Genomic DNA, 22,221 nt, shown 5'->3' with positions numbered 1-22,221 from the left:
CCTGTTTCATCTTCCCCAACATTGAGAAGCTGAGAGGCCTCAGGAACAAAATGCAAACAATGATTATCTGCTGCTGTGGAATGCAACAGGTGCATCTGGGATTGGTCTCATGTGGTTGTTTCTAATTAATGGCCAATCACAGTCAGCTGGCTCAGACTCTGAGACAGAAACTTTTGTTATCATTCTTTATTATTCTATTCTTAGCCAGCCTTCTGATGAAATCCTTTCTTCTATTCTTTTAGTATAGTTTTAATATAATATATATCATAATAAATCAAGCCTTCTGAAGCACAGAGTCAGATCCTCATCTCTCCCCTCATCCTCAGACCCCTGTGACACCGTCACACCCTCAGGCTTTGTTTGGGGCCACACCACGTCCATGAGCAGGGTCTGTGCTGCTGCTGCTGCATTCCCACCCCACTCTGTGGGACTGTGTGTGCTGCTGTTCCAGCTGTCAGGTGTGGCTGCTCGAAGCAGAACTTGGAGAAATGGGACAAGATGTGGCACAGCTCCTTGTGCTAATTCTGCTCCAGGCTGCTTTTGCTGTGAACATGAGCTTTGCCCCACAAAGCTCAGCAGGAGAGCACTTGCATGGAAACCCTGACCTGAGTTTTTGCCAGCTCTGAAATTCCAGGCAAAAGCACTGCTCTGACATTTCATGTCTTTATTTTCTGTACTATTTTCTGATCATTTTTTAGAATAGTAGAAAGGGAAACCTTGTGCTGTATTGATGAGGTTTTCAAATGAATCAGCCCATGAACAAGTGCTGGGTTTTAGCCTTGCAGTATGTTTTTCCATTCTTCCATGTCTCTGGCTAATTCCACACAGATTCTAACTACTGAACCATGACCATTGTATTAAGAAAGAATCCAGGCAGGCCCTTACAATTCTTTTGGCTGGTATATTAGCAGGCTTCAAATGAACTGCAACGTGTCAAGGAAAAAGTAAGGGAATGGAAAGTTTTGTTTCTTTCTGCTGTGTTTAATCAGCTTCTCCTTGATTCTTTTTTAATGAAAAGCCACAGACATTATTGCTAGTTAATGACCAAGTTTGACAGGAATGCCCTCAATCCTCTCTTTGCTCAGGGTAAAGCCTGTGTCTGTCAACTTTTCTGAGCTGGGAATGCAAAGTTAAAGGAGCAGCTGCAAGAAGAGGAATGAGCAGTGTCCTGGGAGTTGCAGCTAAGCCAATCCTGCAGTCCTGCAGTGCTTGGACACCTTGGGTGCTGCTGGGTTTATCCTCTCCATTAACCAAAGGAGCAGATCTGCTTGGGTGCTGCTGGAGTGGCAAAAAGTCAGGTTCAACATTCTTAGTGCAGGGAGGGGAATGCCTCAAACCTCCCACCAAATGGGTGAGATGTTGTTTTTCATTCAACCTGGTATTTGGAGTTACTCATCAGTTCGTGCAGGAAATGGGGGAACTCTAAAAACTTTAAATTCCAAGAACACGCTCAGCAAAGCTGCTTTGGATTTGGGATTTTTTATTGTTTGTGTGCTATTTTGACACTGTGTACAGAGATCTCCATAGTGAGAACTATCTGTGGCTTGAACATAGAATTCCAAGACATTGGGTAGTGTTGGAGGTACCTTTTTCCTCTATTGGTTTCCAAGAAACACTTGGTTTTCAGCCTCAAACCAAGTGATGCTGCTGTTTTACTGACTCTGACTAATAAAACCCAGCAAGCTAAACTTTACCATTGCTGGAAGACTCTTGCAGCAATAAATTCAATTTATGAGAACTCCTAATAAAAGTTTACATATCTTTCAAGTGCCATGAAAGAAAATGGGCAATCTGACTAAAAAAAAAAGAAAAAAAAGTCAAGATGTTGCTTTTTTTATGACAAAAAATGACTATTCAGTGAAGCATGAAGGTTTTCTCTCAGACCCTGTTCCTCAGCATGTTCTCACAGTCACCCTTGGTCCTGGATAAATGCTGGAATAAACAAAATAAATAGCATTTCACCACACATGCAGGAGGATAAAATAAAAACCACATCGTGCTGGACCACAAACGCTTCAGGAAGTTCTGGCTGCATGTGAAAAGCACTTTGTAATGCTAATAAGTGTTTATCCTTTTGCTTCCTCGAATGTAATCAAACGTACAGGGAAAGCACATGGCTTTCAGAGCTGCTGATTGCAGGATCAAAAGCCTGGTTATTAATTGCACATGAATGTGATGTTGTGGGGCCGTTAAGATGTCATCTGACATCATTGTTTGCTTCCTTTGTTTAGGGACCCTCCTTCCAGAGAGGGCAGTGCCTGCAGAGCCCTTTGGGAGCTCTTTGCTGGAGTGGCTGATCCATCCCCAGCTCTGGGAATGCTTGAGGCACAGGGAGCCCAGCTCACAGCTTGGATTGTGGAATATCCCTGAATTTGCTGTCAACCCTCCATAAATCCCACAGAAAATGGGATGGGGTGACAGTCATGGACCTTCTTCCTGCTGGGATCCACTTCCCACAGCAAACTGCAGCAGGCTGGCCCTACATCTTAATAAACAACAAAAAAATCCCTGAAATTGGCCTGCTCTAAACAAGCAAAGCAAACAGCTGCTCCTCATTTGAAAAAAAAGATGTGACATCCATTTCCAAATGAATCTGCAGATCTTCTTAATGCAAATGTTTTTGGGAAAACAAAAAGCAGCTGTTTATTCTTCTTTATACCTATTAGCAGGAGAACAAAATCCAGGATGCTTGTGTTTCTTCCACTAGGAAAAACATCCTCTTGGCCTCTACATTCATTTAGAGCTCAAATTGTTTGAAATACACTGGGCTGCCTAACTCTGCTATTGCTGTGCTGCTCCAGCCAGCAGCTAGGAGCTGTTTGTGTTCAAACTAAAAGCTGCTACAAGTGGAGTTGTCACGGAGTACTTTGCATGAATTTTGTGACAGAAAGAGGGAATTTTAGAACAGACATTTCCAAATTGATCAGTTCTGGCCTCCCAGCCCTGAGGAGCATTAGATGTGTGGATCCCTGGAAAAAGAATGAAGAATAATTTGGCCTGTAATGAACAGGCCAGATTTGCTTTTCTGAATTACTGCTGGGAGGCAGCTCAGAGGGAATGCAAGGGCTGGAGGAGGATCTGGGAACTGCAAAACAGGAGCCATTTGGGATTGCTCCATCTGACAAAGCAGAGTGAAGGAGGTTAGGCTGAGGAGTGGTGGCAAAGAGCTGAATTTGGACTCTGTTGAGCCCCCTGAGGTCATGGGGCTGCTCTCCCAGATGGGGAAGGATAATTTCCCACCTTTGGGGCTGTTTGGTTCTGGCTCTGGATGGAGTTTGATGTGTTTTTGTGTTTCTGTGCAGTAATACAGCTCCTGCTTTTCCTGCCATCGTTCTCCTGTTTTCTCTCCACCCTTCCGGGCTCGTTTTGTTGCTGCCACCCCTGAGAGTGTTCTGTGTGCACGGGCTCCATTGTGGTGCAAATCCGTGTGCTGCAGGCCCGCCTCTGCCTTTGTAACCCGATCGGGGCCATCTGTGTGCTTCCCTGGGAGCGGGGCTGTGTGACACCAGGGGACAGGCTGTGTGACACCCCAGTGTGTGACACCAGGGGACAGGCTGTGTGACACCCCAGTCTGTGACACCCGGGGACAGGCTGTGTGACACCCCAGTGTGTGACAGCCAAGGGACAGCCCTTTGTGACTGCTTTGTCTGTGACACCCAGGAGACAAGCTGTGTGACACCCCAGTCTGTGATATCCAGGAAAAGCCCTGTGTGACACCCCAGACACCCAAGGGACAGCCCTCTGTGACACCCCAGTCTGTGACACCAGGGGACAAGGTCTGTGTGACACCCCAGTCTGTGACACCCAAGGGACAGCCCTGTGTGACACCTCAGTGTTTGACACCAGGGGACAAGCTGTGTGACAGCCCAGTCTGTGACAGCCAGGAAGAGCCCTGTGTGACACCCCAGTCTGTGACACCCAAGGGACAGCCCTGTGTGACACCCCAGTGTGTGACACCAGGGGACAGCCCTGTGTGACACCCCAGTGTTTGACACCAGGGGACAAAATGTGTGACACCCCAGTCTGTGACACCCAAGGGACAGCCCTGTGTGACACCCCAGTCTGTGACAGCCAAGGGACAGCCCTGTGTGACACCCCAGTCTGTGACATCCACAAAAAGCCATTTTTCCACCCCATGTTGGCATTCCCAGCTCCGACATCAAACCCAGGGAAGGGCTTTTAGCTCCCCAGGGCCCATGTACAGCACAGAGGCCCAATGGGGTTTTTTTGGGGTCCTGGCAATAAAACTGGGGTGAAACCCAGCCTGACCTGTTCCAAAAGAGGCTGCAGAGGAGCTGTTGGTGCTTAATGGATTTTTATGTTTTCCTGGGATCATTGTCTGGTGTAGCTCTGAGATTCCCATACTGAGGCCAGGTCAGGAGTCTGCAGTTGGGATGTCTTACCTGAAATCACTGTAGCGGGAATCACTCCATTAATAGGAAAAAACGCTTTATTTTGGGGCAGTCTGAGCAAAACAGAAATGTCTTACTAGTACATATACCCTGATTTTGCAGATCCTGCTTCAGGTCACCCCCAGGGGACTCTGCCTTGGTGGGGGTTGGATGAGATGTCCCCTGAGGTCTCTGTGCCCTGACAAATCTGAGATCCCGTTATTCCTGGCACAGCAGCCTGTGTCAGCACCTGCCTGCCTTCCAGCAGGTACCTCCCAACCAACACACATCCTTTTAGAAATAACTAATAATTTCTTTTAAAATAATTCATCATTTCCTTTTAAAATAATTAATAATTACCCCTGGCCTTAAGCAGCTGGAGGCTGCTCATTCTTCCACATCACTTCAGACCTGGCAGATGCATTACAAGCATGTAAAGTGCAGTTTACCTGTGTAAAACGCAGCTTTAGGGTTACGAATATGCTACTCGTTACCTCTTCTGGGCGGCGTTTGCCGTGCAGCCCGCCTGCCTCGTGCTGCCTTTGGTTTAAACTTCAACAAGTGCGTTTAATGGAGCGATGTTCCCGCGCAGAGGCTCCGGGACCGACTGAGGGCCGGGCCCGAGCTGCAGGCGCGCCCCCCGCAGGCCCCGCCCCCGGGCCAGCCCCCGGGCTCTGATTGGCCGCCGCGCTCACCCCCGCGCCGCAGTTGGTGCCGCCGTGCGCCGCGTCCCCCCCGCGCCGGTGGCGTGGTTCGCTCCGCCCCGCCCCCCGCCCCGCCGCCGCGCATCCATACTTGGCGATGGCCGGCGAGCCGCGCGCTGATTGGCGGGGAGCGGCGTGGGGGCGGGGCCGGCCGCGCTGACCCGGATGTTCACTGCCGGGCGGCGGCGGAAGCGGACGGGCCGCGGCGTCGAAGCGACAGGGACGGACCGGGAGGCGCCGCCGTTCTACCGCCCCGCGCACCCGCCCAGCCGACATGGTGAGAGCGGGCCGGCCCCGCGCCCCCGCCCGCGGCCCCCGCTCTTCCGCACCGCCCCCCGCGCCGGGCCCCGCGCCCACACCGCCCCCTCGCACCGGGGGGCCTCGCCCGGCCTCCTCCGGGCGGCGGGGACGGAGGGAGGGACGGCCCGAGCGGTGCCACCGGGACGCAGGGAGGGCTGACCCGGCCTGAGGGCGCTGCCGGGGGGGGCTGGGGCTGGAGGAGGCTCTGCCCGGCGCTCCGCAGGGCCCGGGGGCGGGGGGCTCGCCTGGGGCTGCGCTACCCGGTCACTGCCAGCCCTCCGGTGCCGGTACCGGGCGGTGCTTCCAGGGGGAGGGATGTGGAATGACACGGGCAGTGCTTCCGCTTAGGTGGAGAACGGTGCCGCCCGGGGCGCTGGGCCGTGGCCGTGGCTCCCCTGCCCACAGCAGGGCTGTGGCTCCCGAGCCCGTGGCCGTGGTTCCCGTGGCCGATCCCAGACTGTGTCCCCCGGCGGGGCCGTGGTTCCCGTGTCCGTGGCCGAGCTGTGTCCCGGGCCGGGGCCGTGGCTCCCGCGCCCAAAGCCGAGCTGTGTTCCCCTCCGGGCCCGTGGTTCCCGTGGCCGAGCCCAGGCTGTGTCCCCGGCCCGTGGCCGTGGCTCCCGAGCCCGGGCTGTGTCCCCCGCCCGGAGCTGCCCCTGCCCTGCGTGTGCCGGGCTCGCAGAGGGGCTGCAGCCCTGGGTGCTGCTCCTCCACCGGGCTGCGAGCTTTCCCTTGCCCCGGAGAAGCCCCGGTTTGCTCAGCCGTGTGCACTGATCTGTCCCGCGGTGTTTCCTGAGTGGATTAGCCCGGGGCACGATCCCTCTCGATTCCCCTTTGGTGCTGTGCAGAGGGAGCAGCCTGCAGCCGCTGCCCGGGCCCTGCTCTGCTCCCTGCCTGGTGCTCAGGGGCTGTTCCCGAGCCTCCTCAGGCACTTGGAGGGAATCACATCACTTCATGCTCATGGGGATTTGTGAGTCAGGGTTTCCAGCAGGACAATTCAGCAATGTTCAAATGTGTTTAGCTCACAAAGGAACAACCCAGAGCCTGGCTCTACAGCAGTTTAACCACACCAGTGTAATCCTTTACTTCTTGCCTTCATCCATAGGAATTCCAGAGGCAATGCCTTATGTTCTTTCTCTGGAGCTGGAGCCAGCTGTGTCATGCAGGATAAAGATTTGAATGTCAGGTGAAAGGTGAAGAACAGTTATGATCAAAGTTCTGTTCCGTGTTGGTTCAGACAGGAGCAGGTGCTGCACCTGAGTCCTGGCAGCACAGAGCATTTCATTCCAGCTGTGGGCCTGATTTTAACCCACTGACCTCTGTGTGTGCAGGACCTGCCTTGGAATCTCAAACTGGGATTCCAGCAAACTCTCCTAAGTTATGCCACTGCAAAAATTGTCACAGGAAAAGAGCTCAAAGAAAGCAAGGAGGCTTCCTGGAAAGTAACAACAGTGGTACCAACTTTGAAGGGGATATAAAAACATCCAGTCAGGGTTTAAATGTAACTGTGCCAGTTGTTTGGAGGAGGTACAGCACAAATCCTGTGGAAATTTCCTGAGTGTCATCAGGTTTTGCTGCCTTCTGGGTTTTTCCTATTTAATTGTGGAGACCACTGGGCATAGGAGAAATTGGATCAGAACTTCCAGCACTCTTGTGGTGGTTTCCAATGTTGAGTGGACTCCAGGGATGAACCTGCAGCTTTCGGTTTCAGCTCATGTGCAAACCCAGTGTTTGGGGTTCTTCCAGGAGCTTTGCTTTTGGTGGTCTGAGAGCAGGAGTGGAGCATTGAGAGGATGGAATGGCCCTTCCACTGCAGAGAGCAGGTGGTGTGGTGCAGGATATTGGGTGAAACACCTGCCTGGTACCTCAGGGTTACCAACATCTGTGTAGAGCAGAGCTGGGAGCCTCTGTCTCCTTGGAGAGCTCAGAGCTGTGCCCACATTTCAGTCAGGTGCTCAGGGAAACAGGGCAGGGCAGCACATGGAGCTTGGAAACTGCCTGGATGGATGCATGGATGGATGGATGGTGTCTCCTGTGCTAAAAATAAATGGAATGCACTGTTCAGGACAAAGCAGCACTTGGGAGAGTGGATCTGCTGAGATTTCTGGAATTGTGGGTTATGAATGGATGGGATCCAGTTACTCTTTGTAAAAATAAAACCCTTCATTTCCAGGTTATGTAAACTGGCCTGATCATGTTAGCAAGGATTTCTTCTGCTATGCAACTCTTGGAGAAAAGGAGGACAATTTTAGCAAAATTTATGATTTAATCATCCATAAATTCAGGCTGTCTAGTGCAGTGCTGGGTGGGCATCATCCATGTAGGATTTGTGAGGCAGATACGGAGCAGTGAAGCCCAGCCCAGGCTGTGTGATGTGACAGTGACACCAACACAAACCTCCTGTGCTGCTCAGGGTCACTCACATTTTCAGGACAGGAGTTGTTTGTCTGGAATCAGAGCCCATCTGTGACCTGGTCATGTCTTTTTTGGACCTCCACCATGTGCTGGGGGGGTGTGGGGATGTGTTCAGTACCCACAGCAAGTCCTGTGCACCTCGTGCCTTTGAGAAACACCAACTTCAGCTCTTTTGTAGAGTCTGTGTTGGATCAGGCAGCCAAGTTGTGAGCTTAGCTCAGTGTTATCTTAAACTGCAAATACCCAAAATAATCAAGTCAGAGGGCATCTCTGGGAGGGGGAATGCTGCCCTTGCAGTGGTGCTTCAGCTGTGCTTTGCTGGGCAGGGGAAGCAGTCAGCAGCTGGAGTTGTTCAAACAGGATTTCCTCATATGGTAAATATACATGCTGATATGAGACAAGTTCACATCTGGGAGTGAAACAAAATGAAAGTGCAGCTCAGCTCTTTTGGGGGACTATTTTTAGTCCTTGTTAGTGGAGTTGAGTTGAGAAATTACTTTCTTTGGAAAAGTGACAATGCTGCCCTTCTCAATTTCTGCTTCCACAGCTGTCAGCTTTGCTTTCCATCCATCCCTGCCTTCCCTGGTGAAGGATGGCTGGGGTGCTCATCATCATCATCATCCAGCACTGCCCAGTGCTCTCTGCTGCTCCAGTTTGCCATTGGGGCATCAGAGAATGTGGAATGGTTTGATGTGGGAGGGACCTTGAAGCCCATCCCAGTTCCATCCCTTCCACTGTCCCAGGCTGCTCCAGGCCCTGTCCCACCTGGACTTGGACCTTGGGCACTGCCAGGGGTCCAGGGGCTGCTCTGGGCACCTGTGCCAGGGCCTGCCCACCCTCACAAGGAACAATTCCTTCCTTCCTTCCCACCCATCCCTGCCCTCTGGCAGTGGAAGCCATTCCCTGTGTCCTGTCCTTGTCCATAGTCTGTCACCATCCTTCTCACAGCTCCTTCAGGCACTGGAAACCCCCAATCAGGTCACCCCAAAGCCTTAAAATTCAAATTTAGGCTCAGGATACTTTGCAGCAGTATCCTGTGCCCCTGTTTGTCCTTGTGCCTGCCCTTTGTGGGGGTGTTTGGTCAAATCCAAGCAGCTCCTTACCCTGCAAAGTGAACTTGTAGAGAAATGTTTTGCTGCAATTTGAGCTGGTTCACACCCTGACAGACCCCTGTCAAGGTAAAATAAATCTCTTCTCAGTGCCTGCTGAAGGGAGCAGCTTTACTGGAGGAATGTGAGGTTCTGAGAGGTGCCTGTGCCTGGTTTAGGGCTGTGGAATCCCAGGATAGTTTGGGTTGGAAGGACCTTTAAGGGCCATCTGGTCCAGGCTGCTCAGAGCCCTGTCCGTGCTCAGCCCTATTTTACCCTGCTCTCATCCAATGTGCTTTAATAACCTTTCTTTCCAGGTGAAGGAGGTGATTGCACAAGTAGAAGATGCTCAAAGGAGATGCTGATCTTCTGTTTTTATCAATATGTTTTAGTCAATCACTTTCTAAAGTGATTCATAAACTGATTTTTAAAGTGCATGATAAAATTTCCTGCTTTCCCACTGATGCATGCTGGGAGTCCTGAAGAATTTCAAAAGCCTCAAGCAAACAAATCTTTGTGTCTCTCCTTAATGCAAGGAGAAAGGCCCAAAGCTTGTGGATGCTTCAGTTCTTCCTGAGCCTTTGCCATTTCCAGGAATAAGGGCAAAAAAACCTCACTTAAAAACATGGGATTTCAAATTTGAATTTCTTTGCAGCTGAGGCTTCATCCCTGAAGGAGTAATTAATATATCTGACCAACACAAGCTTTTCCCAGGCTTCCTGCTCTTTCTGGTTGGGCTTTAGCCCAAATTATGTTTGCTGATAGGTTGTGATAATTGAAAAGCTTCTCTAAGTTGAAGATCAGGAGCTCAGGCCAGTGCAGTGGGGGTGGGGCCACTTCAGAGTGGAGTACAAACTGATGCTTTTCTTCATCTTTGGTGTGATGGCTTCTTAAATATTCAATAGTCTGTGACTGAGGGGTTCCTCTGAGCAGTGACCAAGTGCTGTAGTGGGAACCTGGTGAAGGTGTGAGTGAAGCACTGGGAGGGTGAGAAGCTCTTGTGACTTGAGCTGAATAATTCAGGGGTCCTGGACCTGATCCAGGGGCCAAAATTCCCTTTTTAGTCCCTTGTCCTAAGGCAGGATGGGAGCAGATGTTGCAGACAGGCTGTGCTGGGGAGTTGCAGTTCTTGCCTGTGTGCTGGATGAGACATTTGAGACTTCCTTGGTGAGCACGAGGGGAAATGTGGTATTGAGGAAGTTTTAAAGCTCTGGTGGTTATCTGAGAGGGGTTATCGTTTGAGGAAGGAGCTTGGCTTGTTTCTCAGCTAAATCATTGTAATTCTCCCCTGAAATGGCAGATGCAGGGGAACCCTGTCCTTCTCTTGTGTTTTTGATGCAGTGAAGTTTTGAGTGAGGCTCTATTCTGTTGTTTTGTGCCCAAAATTATCTTCTATTTAGAATGACTTTAGTTGCATTAGGTACCACCTGGTGCTGTTTCCTGGAGTGGTGGTCTGAGCCTTGGCACCCAGCACCAGATTAATTTCCTTGTATTCTTTGGTGCTGCTGTTTTGCCCTCCCTCCCTCTCTGAGGCTTTAGAAGGAAATGTGCAGCTTGCTTTGAGCTCCTGCTCTTTGTGCCACACCTTCCAAGCTGGCCTGAAGAATTAGGAAATGGATTTGCAGGCACTTGACTTATCTGGCTGCCCTGCTCAGAAGTTGCCTTCTTTATTCCTGCTCTGTGCAGATTAAACCTCACTAAGTTCCTATTTCATCAGTGGAGCTGCATTATTCCAGTGCAGGGTTGCTTTGGGAGCCCTGGCTCTGGGTTTAACCCCTGGGGACAGGAGGGGCAGGGGTTGCGGCTCTGCTGCAGAGCCTCCCTGGCCATGAAGGGGACAGGACTGTCCTTCCCTGGCTCTGGAGGGGACAGGACTGTCCTTCCCTGGCCATGAAGGGGACAGGACTGTCCTTCCCTGGCTCTGGAGGGGACTGGACTGTCCTCCCTGGCCATGAAGGGGCTCTGTCCTTCCCTGGCTCTGAAAGGGACTGGACTGTCATTCTGTGATCTGGAGGGGGCTGTCCTGTCCTTCCCTGCCTCTGGAGGGGACTGTCCTGCCCTTTCCTGGCCCTGGAGAGGACAGGACTGTCCTTCTCTACCTCTGAAGGGAATTGTCCTTCCCTGGCTCTGAGGGGACTGTCCTGTCCTTCCCTGGCTCTGAGGGGACTGTCCTTCCCTGATGTGTCCTTCCCTGGCCCTGAAGGGCTCTGGAGGGGACTGGACTGTCCCTCCCTGGCTCTAGAGGGGACTGCACTGTCCTTCCCTGGTTCTGAAGGGGACAGGACTGTCCCTCCCTGGCCCTGGAGGGGCTCTGTCCTTCCCTGGCTCTGAGGGGGACTGTCCTGTCCCTCCCTGGCTCTGAGGGGACTGTCCTGTCCTTCTCTACCTCTGAAGGGGACAGTCCTGTCCTTCCCTGAAGGGACATCCTTCTGACAGAGTGGAGCCCAGACCTTTCCTGCTGCTCTGCCTTGGAATTTCAGTCACGTCCTTGTTGCAGAGTGGGTGTGTTACGAGCCTGGGTGAAAGCAGAACTCAGGAGCTCTCAGTTTTAGCAGCATCAGCTGAAACAAGGCTGGAAACAGCACTTAAGTAAGAGGATTTTGTGAGGAAGGAGAAGTGTTTGAGACTGCACTGAAGGCAGAAGCTTAGTGGTTGCCTGAAGCCACCATAAATAAAATACTCTTTATTCTCTCAGGGAGTTCTGTTTGTGTTTCTTTAGGTGATACTTTTTCTCTTTTCCATTAGACAAACTGCTGAGTTTGACAGTGATGTTGTGTTACCTGCCTTCCCTGGACATTTTTGCCTTGGTAAATACCAGGATTTAAAAAGCTCCTGTCAGGCCTGGCTGCCAGCCTGGGCTTGCAACCTGAGACACCTCAGGAAACAAGAGCTGGGGCTTTTGGTGTTAATGCAAGGGAGGAGAGAGGCATGAAATGGAGGAATGAGGTACAATATCAGCTGCATTGTGCTGACTCCAGCTGTATTTATCCACCAGGTGCTGCCACCCCTCAGAGAGAGGTTTGGGTGTGATCTTGGCTCAGCATTGATGGTGCTCCTCTGGGTGGCCCAAAGCAGCCTCAGGTAGCCATGAGTCCAGGGCTTGGGAAGGTGCAGAGTGCCAGGTGGAATAACTGTTAACTTCAGGAGAAACCTGCTGGGGGTTGAAGCTGGCACGGGTGTGCCAGGTGAGCCCTGCTGCCACAGAAAGGGTCACCCTGCTGGGAATGGCCCCAGAGCCTGCTGGAGCTGGCTGCAGGTGGGCTCAGAAGTGATGAGGAAGGCATGAAAAAGCTGCAAGGATGGGCAGGTCTGGGAATTCCAGCCAAGGAAGGAATTGTGGCAGGTGTGAGTGTGTTGTTAGGTGTGATGTTCCTATGGCTATAGGTGTGCAAAACCAGGAGCTTCCTGCTTTAAAGCTGGAATTCCTGGGGCAGAACTGGGCTGAGAATCCCTTTGCTGCAGCTGGGAAAGGCCCTCAGCTGACCCTGTGGAATATTTGGGGTGTCCTGAGGTTCTGACCCAGCAGAATCTTTTTTCCCCAGCTGGAAAGGGCCCTCAGCCAACCCTGCAGAATATTTGGGGTGTCCTGAGGCAGAATCCCCATTCCCCAGCTGGGAAGGGCCCTCAGCCCACCCTATGGAATATTTGGGGAGTCCTGAGGCAGAACCCCCTTTCCCCAGCTGGGCAGAGCTCTCAGCCCACCCTATGGAATATTTGGGGTGTCCTGAGGCAGAATCCCCTTTCCCCAGCTGGGAAGATCCCTCAGCCCACCCTATGGAATATTTGGGGTGTCCTGAGGCAGAACCCCCTTTCCCCAGCTGGGCAGAGCCCTCAGCCCACCCTGTGGAATATTTGGGGTGTCCTGAGGCAGAATCCCCTTTCCCCAGCTGGGAAGAGCCCTGCAGGGCACTCACTGAGGGATGCCATGTGTGGCCCAAGCACAAGGCATATTAACCTACTTTCCTGACCTTTGAGGAATGGCAGAACTTTGAGGGAAGAGGGCTAATGAGGGATCCTCTGTCCCCTGCCTGCCTTGCCAGGCATCCGGTTACTTGCCAGAGTTATCTCCTGAATTTACAACCCTGGCTGCAGCCTCCAGGAGCTGCAAAGTGCTGAGTTTGCACCTAAAGCCAGGCAGCTGTTGGCTCCACAGAGAGCTGGGATAGAGCAAATCCTGAATTTGGGATGTTGACGCTGTTAGTTCTGCTGTCAGTAAGCACAGTCACCTTCAGACACAGTGCCTGCTCCATAGTGTGTATTTTCTCAGATGTTTTTGATGTGATTTCTCAACAAACTGCATTTAAGTTGCAGTTGTCTGCAAGGAGAACCTGGATCTGCCAGGCCAAAACCAACTTGCCCAACTTTGCTGTTTCTGCACAACAAAAAAACTTCTCAATTTTAATTGAGCAGGTCTAAAACTTTTGTGACCAGCCTGATTGGAACATGAAGCAAACAGGAGTGCATAGAAGAAAAGAGCATTTGAAAAGGTCATTGAGCATTAGCAGGATTAAAAGAAAGCATCACAAATGACATGTTTGCACATGGTCAGGATGGCAAATGGCAGTGCTGAATCTCAGAGCTGCTGTATTTGTTGTAATTATGGTTTCAATTAAAAAAAAAAATGAAAGAAGTGACCCCTGTAAAAATTAAGCAGCCCTTCTCTAGGGATGGACTGGGGCTCTTCCTCAGAAGATTTGAGTGGAAGGCAGGAAGACAGTGTGAAAAACAGGTCACCAGGCTTGTGAACTGACTCAGACCTACTGCATTGGGTGATTTCAAAACATTTTGGGGCACAAACACGTTTGTGTTCATCTCTCCTGGTAGTGAAACCAGGTGTTGCAGCTGCCTCAGGAAGAGTTTGCAAAATCAGGCCAAGTTCTTTTCTCTCAGTGCTGTGCTGTAACAGGTTATTTGCATTTTGTTTAGCTAAGATTTCCTATCTCTAGTTAGAGCTAACAAAGAAAATGTTATTTTTGTGAAATCTAGACTTAAAATGGGGAAAGTTCCCCACTGTGCAGTAACATTAATCATAAAACCTGTTGGCAAAGTTGGTCAGTTCTACAGGCAACTTCAATATCTTTAACCCATTTATTAGAAGTTTAGCATGGTTTTTATTGCAATCTGTGCAACTTTTATCTGCAGCCCCACTTTCCTCTTTCATGTGGGGCTGGCAGATTGCATAGTCACTCACTGCCACGATTTATGGGGAAGTGACTTTTTGCAAACTTTATGCTTCACAGGAATTCTTGGCACGAGATGAAAGCCAGTAAATTGCATTGTCATGTTCAATGACAAGTTTAATAAATAAAACATTGTTTCTGTTACCCAGAAGACAAATGCTAGTGCAGAAATCATTGGTGATCCTGGCAAAAGGTCGGGATGAGAAGCTGTTCCCAGGGAGCCTTGGTGCTGCTCCGTCCTGCTCCTCTGGTGGTGTGTGATGGCACATGATGGAGACTTGTCCTGGATTTGTATGAACTAAAGGGATGCATTCGTTTTGAGAGTAGACCCAAGTTTGTGCCACCTGGAAGTGCATCCTTGCTGGGAAGGAGGTGCCAAGGAATTGTTAATTTTTCTCTGTAGATGTGCTAACAGGAACTGCATCTGGTCAGAAAACACCTTCAGAAAACACCCACAGCTGCAGAATGTGCTCCTGGAGATGCCTGATCCTTACTGGTGAACAGGGAATTGCAGACAAGTGCCCTGCTCCTGGCTCTCAGGGGTTGGAGTTCCTCCTCCCTGGGTGTGAAATGTTATTAACATTATTATGGATTATTTAGAGGCTCACAGATGGGAGTGCCCTCAGTGTATTAGAACTCACTTGATGATTGTTTTAGAGTTGGGCTGGGGTGTTTGGGTTTGTCCTGTGGGCAGGGAGCTGGCCTGGTTTGGAGGTGGGGATGAGGAAGGGAAATCAGGCACGGGATGCTTGGAAGAGCTGTGGAGCCTAAAGGGATCCCCAAGATTTGGCAAAACACTGATCCTTGAGCTTGTGTGAGGAGGAGGAGATCTCTGTGGTGGCTGCCCTGGGAGCCCATTGCTGCTCCTTCAATCTGTGCAGGACCTGCCCAGGCTGGGCTGGCAGCCTGGGATGGTGGGAAGTGTCCTGTGTCAGCAGCACTGGTGCCAAAGACAGTGAAGCTGCCTTGCCTCCCTCCTGCCCATGGATTATTTTAGTTCCTCCTCACGAGGCTGCAGGGCAGATGTGTGAGCTTCTTGTTCCTAGAGAACCTCTTCAGAGAGGTCCCTCTTGTGCCTCTGAATTTCACCTGAGTTCCATTCCTGGAGCAGTGGAGGACAAAAGCTGCTCAGTGTTTTTGTGGGTTTTTGGCTGTGTTTGCAGTGTCTGCAACACCAACACCTGAGCTCAGGGAACAAGTTGTGAGAGTGTGTTCAGTCATTAATTGGGGCTGGTGCTGCTCAGCTGTACTCAGGAGCTGGAGCACTGCAGAATGAGGTGAATAATGTGCAGGAGAGCATCTCCAAGGAGGATCTGCTGACTCAGGAGCTGTGACGTGACTGGTACAATTGCTCTGTAAATAAATACAGATTACAGGGGACCTGGGGCAGCCAGAGCACAGCAGCCTCTGCTAAAGCCTTCTGATCCATCACTGCTTGCTTTTATTTTAATCTCTAATCCTTCTCACTTGGTATTCCTGGGGCTGTTTGGGTTTGACCACAGCAAATTGGGCTGAGCTGGTTCCTGAGCATTCCATGTGCTCAGAAGTGTTGGAGATAATAAAAACCACTGCACACCCCAACCAAAACCAGACAAAGGCAAAAGTGGCTGGAGAGAAGGAGAATGAGGTCTGCATCAGTGTCTTGTTTTTTAATAATCTTTGACCTTTTATGACAGTCCACAGCAGAGTCTGTGTTCAGGTTTTATTACCTTTGATTGTTTCCTAACTGTGCTATTGCTGTTCCTCCCCAGCACACCTTGCTGTCACAGAGCTGTGATTTATGAGTCCATTACAAATGGTTTTAGATAGGATCTGCCAGAGGAGGGTTAATAGTCAAGGGAAAAGTCATATGGAAAACCAGATTGCGAGGAATATGTGCAGCTGATGGAAATGTCACGAGTGCAGAACTTCTCTGGGCTTTCCCAGGTCAGACAGTTCCCATCTAATATCCTAAAAAGTGAATGCTGACAGATGAGAAGGGAACCTTGCAACCTAACATACTACTGTACTTTTTATTACCCAGGGGTTACAATAATTCAAGCCTTGCTGCAGCTTCCAGCACTAATGCTATCCTGTTGTGTCATTGGAAAAGGGAATCTTCTGCCCTTGCAGCTCTGCAGGTTGGCAGGGATTAAAATGACAAGCAGGAGGGGAAGCTGGGTATCTGTTTCAATTAAAAAAACTTAGTGCTGTAGTACCACAAAGCTGAGATATTAGTCAGACATTCCTGTTGGGAGAACTGACAGGAAATATGTGATTTACAATCCTGGGTATGTCTGCAGCTTGAGAGGAAGGAAAAAGTCATTGCTGGTTGTGTCCTTCTGGCCCTGGATTAATTTACAGAGATATTTTGCCTGCAAACTGACCAGTGACCAGAGTGCTCTGATGTGTGGCTCCTCTGAGTTGCGTGGCACTGAGCAGATGTTCTGCTTGCTGTCTCTCATGGGGTTTTTACCTTCTATTTTTGCTGTCCGAACATTCAGATGCTGCTTGTACATTGAATTTGGGTAACCTTTCAGATGCTGCTCTTGACTGGACCTTGGGTGTGAATTGTCCCAGGATGTTTGTCTGTCACATCAGGGGTGGGGCTTTTTCACTCGAGTAATTTCTGGGTCCCTCCGTTGTTCTCAGCTGATACCAGAGATGGAGAAGGGAGTTGGGAGCACCATCATGCCTGCAGCAGAAATGCTGTACTGGGTTTGCTGGTGGAAAAGATTAGGTGGCAACGATAATGATAATAATAATAAGATTAATAGATTATTAATAAATTAACAATATTTAGATATAATTATATAAATATATAATTATATAAAATTATATATTATATATAATATAACACTAACTATTATATATAATATAATAAAATGATGGAATTATTATTACTACTACTGCTGCTATGCTGGTGGAAAAGATTTGGTGGCCCTGATAATAACAATAATAAATAATTAATGATAATAATTTATGTAGAATATAACAATTACATTATTATTATTATTATTATTATTATTATTATTATTATTATTATTATTATTATTATTATTATTATTATTATTATTATTATTGCTACTACTACTACTGTGCTGGTGGAAAAGATTTGGTGGCCCTAATAATAATAATAATAATAATAATAATAACAACAATAATGTAATTGTTATATTCTACATAAATTATTATCATTGATATTATTATTATTATTATTATTATTATTATTATTATTATTATTATTATTATTATTATTATTATTATTATTATTATTATTATTATTGCTGCTACTACTACTACTACTACTACTACTATGCTGGTGGAAAAGATTTGGTGGCCCGAATTATTATTATTATTATTATTATTATTATTATTATTATTATTATTATTATTATTATTATTATTATTATTATTATTATTATTATTATTTTACTTTTTATTATCGTGGAAAATATTTGGTGGCCCAAATTATTATTTTTATTTTTATTTCATTAATTAATTTATTTCCCAGGAAGGGCTGAGGTGGGAGAGCTCCCACTGCTGTAGCCCTGGGCTGTCTCAGCCCTTGGCTCAGGGAGTTGCCGGTGGGGCTGGTACAGAAATAGAGCCCAGAAGTGAAGCCAGTCTGGGTTTCTGTTTGAAACCCCTGCCCAGCTCTGTCTGTGCTCAGCAGGCTCAGATGAGCAGGAGTGTCCCAGCAGAGGTGTGGAGGGAAATTCAGTCCTTTGTGATCAAGGGAGCAAATTCCTGCAGATTGCCAGGCTGGGAGCTTTAAATGAGTCTTTTCGCTCCTTTTGAGTGGAATGGCCTTGGGAGAGCTGCAGGTTTGTGTGAGCCCTCCTGGGAGGTGGAATATGGGTGAAGTTCAGGTAGCTGGCAGGGGAGAGCTGTCCATTGCCACACTTGGGAATGGAGCCTGTGGGTTTCTGTAAGCGTGTGCTGGCAAAAGCACTCGTAAAAATATTTTAGAAATGCAGAATAGCTGCAGTGACTCAGCCAAGTGCTGGTGTCTGCTGTAAAAAGCAAACAGGTGAGCACTTCAGGGAAGTGTGCCCGCTTCTGCTGGAGAGGCTCTGGGTGTGCCCCCTGGAGCAGGAGAGCTCCTTGGGCAGTGCCAGGGCTGCAGGTCGGGCAGTGCCAGGGCTGTGCCAGGACTGCAGGTCAGGGTTGGTGCCAGGGCTGCAGGTCGGGTTTGGTGCCAGGACTGTGCCAGGGCTGCAGGTCAGTGTTTGGTGCCAGGGCTGCAGGTCAGGGTTGGTGCCAGGGCTGCAGGTCAGTGTTTGGTGCCAGGGCTGTGCCAGGGCTGCAGGTCAGGGTTGGTGCCAGGGCTGTGCCAGGGCTGCAGGTTGGGTTTGGTGCCAGGGCTGTGCCAGGGCTGCAGATCAGGGTTGGTGCCAGGGCTGCAGGTCAGGGTTGGTGCCAGGGCTGTGCCAGGGCTGCAGGTCAGGTTTGGTGCCAGGGCTACAGGTCAGGTTTGGTGCCAGTGCTGTGCCAGGGCTGCAGGTCAGGGTTGGTGTCAGTGCTGTGCCAGGGCTGCAGGTCAGGGTTGGTGCCAGGGCTACAGGTCAGGGTTGGTGTCAGTGCTGTGCCAGGGCTGCAGGTCAGGGTTGGTGCCAGGGCTACAGGTCAGGGTTGGTGCTAGGGCTGCAGGTCAAGGTTGGTGCCAGGGCTACAGGTCAGGGTTGGTGCCAGGGCTGTGCCAGGGCTGCAGGTCAGGGTTGGTGCCAGGGCTACAGGTCAGGGCTGGTGCCAGGGCTGTGCCAGGGCTGCAGGTCAGGGTTGGTGCCAGGGCTGCAGGTCAGGGCTGGTGCCAGGGCTGTGCCAGGGCTGCAGGTCAAGGTTGGTGCCAGGGCTGCAGGTCAGGGCTGGTGCCAGGGCTGTGCCAGGGCTATCTATGGTCAGGGTTGGTGCCAGGGCTGTGCCAGGGCTGCAGGTCAAGGTTGGTGCCAGGGCTGCAGGTCGGGTTTGGTGCCAGGGCTGTGCCAGGGCTATGGTCAGGGTTGGTGCCAGGGCTGCAGGTCGGGGTTGGTGCCAGGGCTGTGCCAGGGCTGTGCCAGGGCTGCAGGTTGGGTTTGGTGCCAGGGCTGTAGGTCAGGGTTGGTGCCAGGGCTGTGCCAGGGCTGCAGATCAGGGTTGGTGTCAGGGCGGCAGGTCAGGGCTGGTGCCAGGGCTGCAGGTCGGGGTTGGTGCCAGGGCTGGTGCCAGGGCTGCAGGTCGGGGTTGGTGCCAGGGCTGGTGCCAGGACTGCAGGTCAGGGCTGTGCCAGGGCTATGGTCGGGGTTGGTGCCAGCAGCAGCTCTCTGCTCCCAGCTTTGGGAGGGTTTGCTCAGCTCCTCTTTGCTGGGGGTTCCAGCACACCGTGTGCCCAGGGAGCTCTGGCCTTTGGACATGGCAAGTGGGGGTCACAAGGAGGTCCAGCCTGCTGCCTGTTTCATTTTTTGGGATTTCCATACCTGTAGTAAGTACCTGGGATTTTTTATTTGTGTTTTCTGCACTGAATGACATCTGCCCACACTCAGCCTTTAAAATTAAGGTGCACAGCTGTGTCCCTTTACAACTGCACATTTATACAAATTTTTTTTAAATTTTTCAGCACATTTGAGCTTTAACACACAGTGCCCAGATGACCTTGGCTGTTGTGAGAGGGTTTCCCTTTTGTAAATAAGCTAAATACAGCAAAGAGAGCAAACAGAAGAGGAGGTGCAGACAAAGGAAGCTGTAAAATAACCAGCACAGACATCCTCATAACCCTTTTCCCTGGGGCAGTGCCATGGGAATGCTGTAACAGGTGCTTAAGTGGAGATCCTAGATAGGCAAACATCTTTAAAAGAAACTTATTAAAGAGCTTTCATCTAAGCTAATATTTTTAGTCTTTTGAGATTCCTATGATCTCTAAATCCTTCAGTGACTTCAGCTGTAATAAAACCTCATTTGGAATTTCTGTCTGAACTCCCTGCCCAGGGAGCTGCAGCCTCTCCTGGGGAAAGGCAGAAATTCCATGGAAATGTTCTGTCTGCAGGCCTGGTGAGAAACCTGCTCTTCATCAGCATGGGGTTTTACAGAAGAATTAAGCAAATGGGAATCCAGGACAGGTGAAGTTGAGTAGGTGGGGTGTGGGGGTGTTTGTGGGTCTCCAGGATGAGGGAAGAGATGAGAATATTGACTCCATGTTTCAGAAGGATTATAATTATGTTATATTATAGTATAGCATAGTATAGTATAGTTTATTATATTATATTATAGTATATTATATTTCATATAAATCCATAACATTATATATTATATTATATTGTATTATATTATATTGTATTATATTATATTATATTATATTATATTATATTATATTATATTATATTATATTATATTATATTATATTATATTACATATCATATATCATATCATATAATTACTATACTATATTATATATTATAATTATATATTAAAACTGTACTAAAGAAAGAGAAAGTATTATGATATTATATGATATAATAGGATATAATATGATATATAATATAATATAATATAATAATATACTAAAATTGTACTAAAGAAAGAGAAAGGATTTCATCAGAAGGTTAGAAAAGAATGAATAATGAAATCTTGTGACTGACCAGTGTCTTGAACAGCTGGACCATGATTGATCATCAAGTAACAACAATCCACATGAGACCAACCAAAGAGGCACCTGTTGGTGAACCATCTGCAGACCACATCCCACAGCCATCAGAGAGTTATTGTTTGCATTTATTTTCTGAGGCTTCTCAGGAGAAACATCCTAGTGAGAGGATTTTGTGTCAGTGACAGTGGGGTTTGACATGTCCAGAGTTCCCCAGAGCCCCTTCCTCTGCTGCTTGTGGGGGACTCTGGGGTTTCAGCTCCTCTGATCCAGTGCCACTGCCAGAGCTGCAGCACAGGCTGGGATTTCACCCTCTGTGACAGAGTGTCACTGTGTGCTGCTGGCACCTGATGTGCTCCCTGTCCCTGTGTGTCACTGCCTCCATCTCCTGCAGCTGGGCAGAGGCTGGGTGTGACCCCACTCCTGCCTTTAAATCCTCACCTACAGAGAAGGAACCAGGAGCAGAGATCGTGGTTCATTCCCTGCTCAGTTCTGAGCTAGGATGTACCCCAAGGTACCACTTTGCTCTGTGATTTGTCAGCTTGTGTTGCCTTCCTGACCATTCCAGCTGGGTTTATGCTGGATTAAATCATGGATTTAAGGACACAAGTGCAGCAGAACCTGCCTGTATTTTGGTGCTTTAGGAGATCTGCTGGCAAGCTGTTTAATTACCTGAATGCTCTGTGAGAAGCTGAGTCCTGCTGCTCAGCCTTGCTTTTCCCTCCTGGGATTTTCACCCTCTGTGACACCAGGAGCTGTGTGCTGCTGGCACCTGCGGTGTGCTCCCTGTCCCTGTGTGTCACTGCCTCCATCTCCTGCAGCTGGGCAGAGGCTGGGTGTGACCCCACTCCTGCCTTTAAATCCTCACCCACAGAGAAGGAACCAGGAGCAGAGATCGTGGTTCATTCCCTGCTCAGTTCTGAGCTAGGATGTACCCCAAGGTACCACTTTGCTCTGTGATTTGTCAGCTTGTGTTGCCTTCCTGACCATTCCAGCTGGGTGTATGCTGGATTAAAGTGGCTGAATAACCATGGATTTAGGGACACAACTGCAGCAGAACTTTCCTGTATTTTGGTGCTTTAGGAGATCTGCTGGCAAGCTGTTTAATTACCTGAATGCTCTGTGAGAAGCTGAGGAGTCCTGCTGCTACCAGGGAAATGCACTGTACCAGGCACTGTATGGGCCTGCATATTTTTGTTTTTCCATTGCACACAGCCATGGATGTCAGCTGTGTCTGAACCCCTTGGAGGATCTCTGCCTTAGACAATCCTGCTCGTGTCTTTCACAGCTGTTACTGAATATTTTGGGTAAAAATGGTCGCTGCAGGTTCTCTTGGTTAATCCATAAACACTGCAAGTGTGCATTCTCCTCCATGCTGTGTACTTTATTTTCAGTTTGCCTCCCTGTAAAATACTCACTCTGGGGTTGCAGCTTTAGTGGTGGCTTCTAACATCCTCCTCCAGGCTTTTTTGTCTTTTAAACAATTCCAGCTGGCAGAGGAGGGCAGAGCACTTCCCTGAGTGTGCCCATGATCAGAGTGAGGAGCAG

General features: G+C 49.4%; 2 protein-coding genes across 4 annotated transcripts in view; both read left to right on the top strand.

The window, feature by feature from the left end:
- Positions 1–22,221, top strand: part of CAPZB (capping actin protein of muscle Z-line subunit beta) — a 77,746-nt gene that overhangs the window by 5,569 nt on the left and 49,956 nt on the right. The window contains exon 1 of one of the 3 annotated variants that reach the window (XM_074558746.1): positions 5,221–5,372. The exons of 1 other annotated variant lie outside the window; for it this stretch is intronic. In XM_074558746.1, the coding sequence (XP_074414847.1) occupies positions 5,370–5,372 (3 nt within the window). In that variant the 5' untranslated portion in view covers positions 5,221–5,369. Of the gene's footprint in view, positions 1–5,220; positions 5,373–22,221 lie in introns of those variants that run through there. One more of the 3 variants, XM_074558747.1, reaches the window with a different exon arrangement.
- Positions 1–22,221, top strand: part of LOC102072273 (ATP-dependent RNA helicase DDX19B) — a 211,082-nt gene that overhangs the window by 156,527 nt on the left and 32,334 nt on the right. The gene's annotated exons all lie outside the window — the stretch shown is intronic.

The sequence above is a fragment of the Zonotrichia albicollis genome, chromosome 25 (assembly GCF_047830755.1).
Source record: "Zonotrichia albicollis isolate bZonAlb1 chromosome 25, bZonAlb1.hap1, whole genome shotgun sequence".
Classification (NCBI taxonomy): domain Eukaryota; kingdom Metazoa; phylum Chordata; class Aves; order Passeriformes; family Passerellidae; genus Zonotrichia; species Zonotrichia albicollis.
The sequence above is the reverse complement of the archived record's forward strand: the minus strand, read 5'-3'. Positions and strand labels throughout refer to the sequence as shown.